A 10,000-nucleotide genomic window follows, 5' to 3' on the forward strand; every position below is an offset into this window, starting at 1 on the left:
GTGGACAGTAATTCTAACCCCACTTTAGATAGGTAAATAGTGGTTATTTTTTTCCAAATTGTGTATGGGAAGTACCATGAGGTTCATTACAATACTTTAACAGCAATTATAACTTTTTGCACTAAATATTAAGTGTTTGATGACATCATCAATCTAAGAAATCCACCGATGTGAATTATGACCATAACAAGCATGTTTATATCTGAAAATCAACCACACCAAAGGGCAATTTCAGGTTTTAAAAAATATTATGATGTTTAGTACAGTTCACTTGAGAAGTCTATGTTGTTAAAATCCAAATTTACAATAAAGGTAGGTTTTTATACAATATAAAGCTACTGTCCACGTATGTGGACGTTGCGCATCAAGGGATCTAATGATAAAACATATTATTTATGATTACCGTGAGAATATTTCTGCTCATTTTGGGCAAATACTTAATGTTATGAGCATTTATAATGATTATAGTGTGAAAATAAATTATTTTTAACATATTTAACACATTTTAACACTTTTAATTTAATAAATTCAAGAAAAACTACCTAAAATTAGTGTTTCACGCACGTGTCTATAGGCATATTTAGGGTTTATTTAAAAAAAAAATGACACAAATGATGTAGGAATGAGCTAGAATACATGCTGAATCAAATACAGATCTGTCTTCATCAGAATTGAAGTTTTTTTCCACATGCAACAAGGTTTCCCCACAAATCTTGCCATAGCTGTGTATGTAAATATTGCTAAATTGACAGTTTTTTTTCTCTCTTTTTTCATCTTTGTTCGTTAAATACTGTAATATATAATGTGTAAGTGTCATATAATGTTGTAATATTACATATAGTAACATGGAAAGTAAGTAAAATAACTTGCATTTATAATAGGAGGTCTATTTAACACTATTTTTTCACAGAAAATACTTGAACATGCTGATGAATGACTACAAAACGCATGTGTCTGGAGGCAAATTTCATATTACCTTTCATATAGGGACAACATAAATGATGTAGGATTGAGCTAGAATCCATGCTGAATCAAATACAGATGTGTCTTCATCAGAAATTAAGGTTTTTTCCACATACAACAAGGTTTCCCCACAAATCTTGCCATAGCTGTGTAGGTAAATATTGCTAAATTGACAGTTTTTTTTTCTTTGTTTCATCTTTGTTCCTTAAATAGTGTAATGTATAATGCATAAGTGTCATATAATGTTGTAATATGACACAAGGTAACATGGAAAGTAAGTAAATTAACTTACATTTATAATAGGGGGTCTATTTTTTACAGAAAATACTTGAAAATGCTGATGAATGACTACAGAACGCATGTGTCTGGAGGCAAATTTCATATTACCTTTCATATAGGGACAACATAAATGATGTAGTATTGAGCTAGAATCCATGCTGAATCAAATACAGATGTGTCTTCATCAGAATTTAAGGTTTTTTCCACATGCAACAAGGTTTCCCCACAAATCTTGCCATGTAAATATTGCTAAATTGACAGGTTTTTTTCCTCTTTGTTTCATCTTTGTTCCTTAAATAGTGTAATGTATAATGCATAAGTGTCATATAATGTTGTAATATGACACAAGGTAACATGGAAAGTAAGTAAATTAACTTACATTTATAATAGGGGGTCTATTTAACACTATTTTTTTTACAGAAAATACTTGAAAATGCTGATGAATGACTACAGAACGCATGTGTCTGGAGGCAAATTTCACATTACCTTTTATACAGGGACAACATAAATGATGTAAGATTGAGCTAGAGTACATGCTGAATCAAACTGAGCTTTTTGTTCACCAGCATTGGCTGTCTTCTTGCATGCAATAAGAATTTCCCACATATTTTTCTATGACCGCCTATATAAACAATGCTATTTTTATATATATGTTTTTGTTGTTGGTTAATTACAGTGATATTGTTAGTGTTGTATTGTGTTGTTATAGATCTATAGCATAAAATGCCATAACAATTAATAAAACAGCTTATTTCGAACTTGAAATACAGTAGGCTAATAGGCCTATATAACTTTTCACTCCTTTGATGCGCAGTGTCCACATATGTGGACAGTAAAATAACTTCCACATCAAAAGAGATTTTTGAAAAATTCCAAAAGATTCTTCATATTAGCTCCATTATGAGTGAGAAAATCAATATATAAAAAATCTTGCACATTTTTTTCATGGTGTCTGCATGAAAGGGTTAAGTTTGCTGGTGGAATGTACAGTAGGTAGGATATCTTTACATTGGCCGGTTGGCAGGTGCTAATGCCAAGCCCTGACACATACACGCACGCATGCATGCACACACACACACACACACACATCTCCCTTTTAGAGGAACATTACAGTCCTGGCTCACACTTCTACATTCGCTTTTAGTCCTGGAATGAATTCACTACATTGTAAACAGTGCTTATGCCGTCAGGTACGTAAATCACACACATGTATGTTGTATGTGCTGCAGACCTGCATGTGCTGCAAGTCCCTTTAAGACACATTTATGCAACACTGAACAGTTGTGAAATGATATATAAAACAATATAATACAGTGTAATAACAGAAAAATAAAAATCTTACAATCCCACAGACTCATAAAAACACATTAATTACATTCAAATTAAATTTTGGAATGAATAAGTTGCAGCTTTAGGTCACAGATAAAAACACTGAACACACACATATGTCAGGGCTTGGCGTAAACTTTTTTGCTCTCCGGTCATTGTGGCTAGTCGCTTTCCCGAGTCACTAGCTTTTTAGACTTTCTGCAAGCCAGAGTTTCGTTGTCAGTTTTTTTTTCTTTAGAATATTCTTACATTTTAAATACAAACAATTGAAGCAGCTACTGTGATTTGTCACACCAAAGAATAAGTCTCAAAGTGGCCCGTGAGACTGAAATTGTCAGCCAGTTGAAATTGTTTTCCCAGCATCTGGCTGATCGGAAGGTGCCAATGTCAAGCCCTGACGTGTTCTGCACACACACAATATTAAAACGTTCCCTTTAAGACACATTGATAAACACTTAAAAGTTATGAAATGTTAAACCCTTAAAATCAAAGCCAAAATACACACACATACTTGCACACACACAATTACACACGTGCACACACACAGATGCACGCACGAATGCTCGCGCACACACACACGCACACACACACACACACACACACACACACACACACACACACACACACACACTGAACTGCCTAAACGGCGTAGGCTTTTCCTCTGTCCGGCCCCCTGACTCTCCGGCCCTTGAGAAGGAAAAGCAGGAAGTTCCTCACGCGCTGCGCTGTGGTTAGCCCCACCTCCACGGGGCGCAGGAAGTAGCTGGTGGTCCCCACGGAGACCACTCGGTACTGATCCCATAGCAACCAGAGGAGCCAGGCCATCGTCAGGGCGTTCATAACCGCCAGTCCCAGCACCCAGGCCTCGCGCCCCATCACCGCGGTTACAGGCTCCTCCCCTCCCAGGAGGAGGGGCCACAGGTAGAGGCCGGCCCCGATCAGGAAGAGGACGTGGCAAGACACCATGGCAACCAGGAAGAGCAAGAAGAGGCGGTGGTTGCCGCGGCCAACGCAGCGGTTCAGGAAGAGGCAGTGGTGGTCGTAGTCCAAAACACAAATACCACACAGGCGGCAGTGCTTACTGTTGTCCACCTGAAACAACTAGCGCACACACACGCATGAACACAGACGCCCGCACGCACACACAAGACACAAACACAGCTGGCAGTGATTACTGTTGTTCATCTGAAAGAGCACACACACACACATACACATACACATACACACACACAAAACAAAGATGGCAGTGTTTATATTGTCCACCTGAAACAACTAACACACACACATGCATGCACAAACGCACGCAGGCACAAACACACACACTAGGCCTGGCACGGTACATCACACACACACACACACTAGGCCTGGCACGGTACATCACACACACACACACACACACACACACACACACACACACACACACACACACACACACACACACACACACACACACAGTAGTGTGGCAATAGTTGGCAGTGCTTACTGTTGTCCACCTGGAACAACTACCACACACACACACACACACACACACACACACACACACACACACACACACACACACACTGACACACACACACACACACACACACACGGACGCACGCACGCACGCTGCCTACCTCACAGTGTGTGCAGAATCTCTGTAAGCTCTCCTGGCTCTGTATGAGCTGGGTGACGGTGGTGTATTTGGGGTGTGCGTCAGCCGTCGTCATGGCTCCCGGGTCTCGCCGCACAAGATTCCAGAACAACAGCAGCAGCACAGAGCACTCCAGAACACAAACGCGCAACAGCACTGTGGCTGGCCACACACGTTACAACAATGCATTAAGGAACACACACTTATATTGTATACACACACACACATGCACACTTACATTGTATATATATGCACACGTTACAACATATTACGGAACACACACTTATTGTGTAAACACACACACACACACACACACACACACACACACACACACACACACACACACACACACACACACACACACACACACACACACACACACACACACACACACCATAGCTGTCAACTTTGAGCTACCAAAAATCGGGCTACCAAAAAATTTTAATGGGTCAACTCCTGAAAGTCAAGGGGACAACCGTGACAGATCGGACAGTGCGTTCTGCTTTTCACAACAGTCCGCATGCGAGGCCAGTCCTGTCCAAAATCCCTAACAGCGCACATTTTAAAAGGACCATGTAGGCTACAGCGTGAAAACAATGAAATATGAGTTTCCCCTTGTTGTTTTGTTGCATAAGTTGTCTGGGGCTCGTGCAAAACTTCGTGCTGGTGCAGGTTGTGTTGAGGTTAATCGCACGATTCACTGTTCCGAGGCGTGTGTTGTTTACCATGAACCGTGTAGGTTCAACTGCAGGTATGCAATTGAAGTTACGTTATTGGGAGTGTGGGATAAACTCCTGTGTGTGTGTGTGTGTGTGTGTGTGTGTGTGTGTGTGTGTGTGTGTGTGTGTGTGTGTATGTGTGTGTATATATATGTGTGTGTGTGTGTGTGTGTGTGTGTGTGTGTGTGTGTGTGTGTGTGTGTGTGTGTGTGTGTGTGTGTGTGTGTGTGTGTGTGTGTATGTGTGTGTGTGTCCATGTGGTAGTTGTTCCAGGTGGACAACAGTAAGCACTGCCAACTATTGCCACAGCTGTACCTACAACAGCATAATGAACTGGCGATTTCTGCGAGGCAAAGAGTGGGCGCACACACGCCTGAGCTCGAGGGTGAGTGCTCGTAGATCAAGGAACTTGAATTTGTGGTGGTATTTGGCATACAATCTACTGGCAGGTTGCTTGATAAGCAAGACTCAGCCTCTCTACAAGTAGGGGACGTGGCTTGTTGGGCTAACTGACAGGGTCGTGGGGATAATTTCTGGACCAACAGTGTTTTTTGATAATAAGAAAAATCAAGATATTTCCCGGGAAAATACCAAATCGGGAAGACAGCAGGAAATAATTCAGAATTAGGGAGTTTCCCGTGAAATTAGGGATGGTTGACAGGTACACACATTAAGGGCCTACACTTACACTGTATAATGTAACCACACTTACAAAACATCACTTACATCAGCACAGGACACTCCAGCACACGCACGCACGCACGCACGCACGCACGCACGCACGCACGCACGCACGCACGCACGCACGCACGCACGCACGCACGCACGCACGCACGCACGCACGCACACACACACACACACACACACACACACACACACACACACAGGAACTGGCTACACACATACTGTAACACATTAAAAACACACACTTAAACAAACACACTTACACAAACAAACGCAAAAACACACACATACACACACACACACACACACACACACACACAGTGTAAAGGATATTGGGGATGATCTTGTAGAAAAGGCAAACGGTCGAGTGGAGAATCCCAGCTGACAGAGTCCCCAGATACACAGGGTTAGGAAACCTACACACACACACACACACGACATGGGTCACCTCTGGTAGCCGTTGATGCAGTGGTGGTACTGAGTGAGAGTACCACAATAGTATCACACACACACACACACACACACACACACACACACACACACACACACACACACACACACACACACACACACACACACACACCTCTGGTAGACGTTGATGCAGTAGTAGAGTGAGACTACCACAAGAGTACCACACGCACACATGCGCACGCACGCACGCACGCACGCACGCACGCACGCACGCGCACACACGCGCACACACACACACACACACACACACACACACACACACACACACACACACACACACACACACACACACACACACACACACACACACACACACAGTCACCTCTGGTATGAGCTGATGCGGTGGTATTGTGTGAGAGTCGCTTTGGCCAATATCGGGAAGAGGATTCCTGAGGCCACGCCCCCATATTCGCCCATCGCTACGGAGATCAGCAAGACCACACCCCCACTCAGAGACGGCAGCAGCAGCGTCCAGTAGTACACACCTGCACACACACACACACACACACACACACACACACACACACACACACACACACACACACACACACACACACACACACACACACACACACACACACACGCACGCACACACACACCAATTAGCAAGACCACACCCCCGCTTAGAGACGGCCGCAGCAGCGTCCAGTAGTACACACCTGCACACACGCCAGTGTTAATTTTGTCAACCAGGATGATGACGAAAATATTTCGTCAACGCCCATTTTTCCCGTGACGATGACGAGACGATGACGCACAAAAATTGCTTCCAGAAAATAGAAAAATATGACGAAAATAATAATTGATTTTCGTTAAGGCGACTAAGACGAGACGAAATTTACAAGCCATGGACGAATGGACATTAAAAATGTAATTGTTTAAAAATAATTTGTAATTGTTATAAAGTGTTTCTTGAGCTTCATAGAAGATTGCGCTGTTGCCCTGTTCGTCTCTTCAGGCAGTGCCTGGCGCGGGCAATGTTCAATAGTAGAGTTCAGTGAGTAGCCTACTGTTCAGTTGCTTAGGCCCTAAAATGTTTCCCAGAAAGAGAAAAGATAGCCAACGTTGAGGCAAGTGTTAATTTTGAAACATGTTCAACAATACTTTTGTCCATAACGAAGACGTGTGTGTTTGTGCAGTCTTGATAGTGGTACCGTCGCGCCAACCTTCCTCTGATGCTGTCATTTTAAACCTCCTCGCGCTTCCACTGTTCTCCTTTCCACTTGCGCCTACCCCGACGTCCGTTGTCTGTTCTTTTGTAATGTTTGCTATATATGTAAGGCAATGACTAAATGTGACTAAAACTAAAATAGATTTTCGTCATTGTGACTAAGACTAAGACTAAATTTAAAAAAGCTGACGGAATTAACACTGACACGAACACACACACACACACACACACACACACACACACACACACACACACACACACACACACACACACACACACACACACACACACACACACCAATTAGCAAGACCACACCCCCACTTAGAGATGGCAGCAGCAGTGTCCAGTAGTACACACACACACACACACACACACACACACACACACACACACACACACACACACCTGCACGCACACACACACACACACAAACACACACACACACACACACACACACACACACACACACACACACACACACACACACACACACACACACACACACACACACACACACACACACACACACACACACACACGTGCTTACCATGAGAGTCTGTGGGCTTGTAGTCCAGTGGTTTCTTCTCATAGTAGCTCAGGAGCTTACTGAGTTCCCGATGCCTGAGGAACACACAGCACCAAAAACGCACACGAACAAGAACAATCAGGAACCACATAGATCCATCAGAACCACCATCTAGAAGAACCTGACAGATGAAAAACACCAGGAACATCATAGTGCCATCAAATCAACAAAAGGGACCCAGCAGGGTATCTGTGCACCTTTCATTTAAGCTGTTTTTATTACATTACACTTAGCTGACACTTTTATCCAAAGTGCGACTTACAGCTTTTTCAGGGTGTTGGTTACAGTCCCTGAAGCAATGCATGGTTAGGTGCCTTACTCATGCGCCTTTCCCCAAATGGCTTACTGATGACTAACTTGCAGGAACGGTGTTAGGTCTGGCCAGGCCATGGAAGTCATGAGCTATCAGCCTTCCCACGCCACTCAATTACATCAGCTAAATCAACGGTGTGTGTGTGTGTGTGTGTGTGTGTGTGTGTGTGCCCTGTGTGTTTATGTGTGCGTGTGCGTTTACCTATAGGTTGTCCCGCGGTTGCATAGCTGGAGGGGTGTGTGTCCTGCGTGTGTCTTGGTGTGTGTGTGTGTGTGTGTGTCTCGGTGTGTGTGTGTTTGTGTGTGTGTGTGTGTGTGTGTGTGTGTGTGTGTGTGTGTGTGTGTGTGTGTGTGTGTGTGTGTGTGTGTGCGTTTACCTATAGGTTGTCCCGCGGTTGCATAGCTGGAGGGGTGTGTGTCCTGCGTGTGTCTTGGTGTGTGTGTGTGTCTCGGTGTGTGTGTGTGTGTGTGTGTGTGTGTGTGTGTGTGTGTGTGTGTGTTTACCTATAGGTTGTCCCGCGGTTGCATAGCTGGAGCGGTGTGTGTCCTGCGTGTGTCTTGGTGTGTAAGAGTGAGACTCCGGCGTGTTGCAGTAGGAGCCAGCTCACCTCCACACTGCCCCTCTCTGCAGCCACGTGCAGCGCAGACACACCCTGACTGTCCACCGCCTCCACTGCACACCTCTGCAGACACACACACACACACACACACACACACGTGAGCACACACAAACACACACACCCACACACACACACACGCACACACACACACACACATACACACACAAACACACACACACACAATGCAGATATGGATGCACACACACATTACATGCGCGCATCTCATGAATGCACCACACACATGCATACACGCGTGCACGCACACACACACACACACACATTCAACACATACTTAGTAGTGAGCAGTTATGATGAGGTGTGTTCAGGATGTGGCTGTGGCTGTGTGTGAGTATGTGTGTATGTGTGTGTGTGTGTGTGTGTGTGTGTGTGTGTGTGTGTGTGTGTGTGTGTGTGTGTGTGTGTGTGTGTGTGTGTGTGTGTGTGTGTGTGTGTGTTAGAGCATGGCAACCCGACCGAAGTCCGACGGGCCTGGTCGGAACCCGACAAAAAAATAGAATATCTGTCGGACTCTGGTCGGACTCGGGCTCGAAACAAACAGACATTGGGAAAATTGTAAGCAACCAGATGAAACGTTTCAGTTCATGCAAACGACAGTTTTGTGATTTAAAAATAAGTAGCCTATTTGAATATGCATAAGTGAAAATATTGGTAGGCTACTCGTGCAAGAGATTATTATTGGCTGTATGCACGCGCCAGTTACCAGTGGCAACATTTGGACGCTCACTCCGAGTCAGCTGAGCAAGGATGCCGAGTCAACTTGCTTTCTTAATAAGCGCCAAATCAACAGTTGTCAGTGAACGCGTGGTCTTTTGTTGTAGTGTAGGCCATGTTTTAGTATGCCTTCAAGGCTGTCTTTGAAGGTTGAACATAAAATTACGAAGTTTGTCACAGCATTATTCGGCAAGGATTACATTCGAAGCATGGGCTAGCAAGCATAATGCGGATAACTAAGAAGACGCTATGTGGAGTAAGGTAGGGGCGAGAGGTTTCCTTTTTCCTATTTTGTCCGCTGTGACATGTCATGTCCTTCACGTTTCATAACTGTTGTCATTTGTACTGTACAGTTGTAACTATGCGTGTGCAACCTTTCCTGATATTATATTGACCGCATGGAGATAAGGGGAAATTGCATTCTCTGGGAGGGCCGAACAGGCTACTGTTCTTCGGGGTTAACTTAGCCTATAGCCTTCTTAACGACAAGGGGTGGCGGCA

General features: G+C 44.1%; 1 protein-coding gene across 1 annotated transcript in view; it reads right to left on the reverse strand.

Annotated features, from left to right (window-relative positions):
• Positions 1 to 2,213: 2,213 nt before the first annotated feature.
• The window catches only part of si:ch211-223a10.1 (putative ZDHHC-type palmitoyltransferase 6), a 16,356-nt gene continuing 8,569 nt past the window's right edge, over positions 2,214 to 10,000 (reverse strand). The window contains exons 5-10 of the mRNA XM_063192304.1: positions 8,652 to 8,830; positions 7,797 to 7,870; positions 6,401 to 6,563; positions 5,941 to 6,023; positions 4,188 to 4,378; positions 2,214 to 3,672 (exon numbers count right to left, since the gene is read on the reverse strand). Of these exons, the coding sequence (XP_063048374.1) occupies positions 3,211 to 3,672; positions 4,188 to 4,378; positions 5,941 to 6,023; positions 6,401 to 6,563; positions 7,797 to 7,870; positions 8,652 to 8,830 (1,152 nt within the window). The 3' untranslated portion in view covers positions 2,214 to 3,210. The remainder of the gene's footprint in view (positions 3,673 to 4,187; positions 4,379 to 5,940; positions 6,024 to 6,400; positions 6,564 to 7,796; positions 7,871 to 8,651; positions 8,831 to 10,000) is intronic.

This window comes from Engraulis encrasicolus, chromosome 24 (assembly GCF_034702125.1).
Source record: "Engraulis encrasicolus isolate BLACKSEA-1 chromosome 24, IST_EnEncr_1.0, whole genome shotgun sequence".
Taxonomy (NCBI): Eukaryota; Metazoa; Chordata; class Actinopteri; order Clupeiformes; family Engraulidae; genus Engraulis; species Engraulis encrasicolus.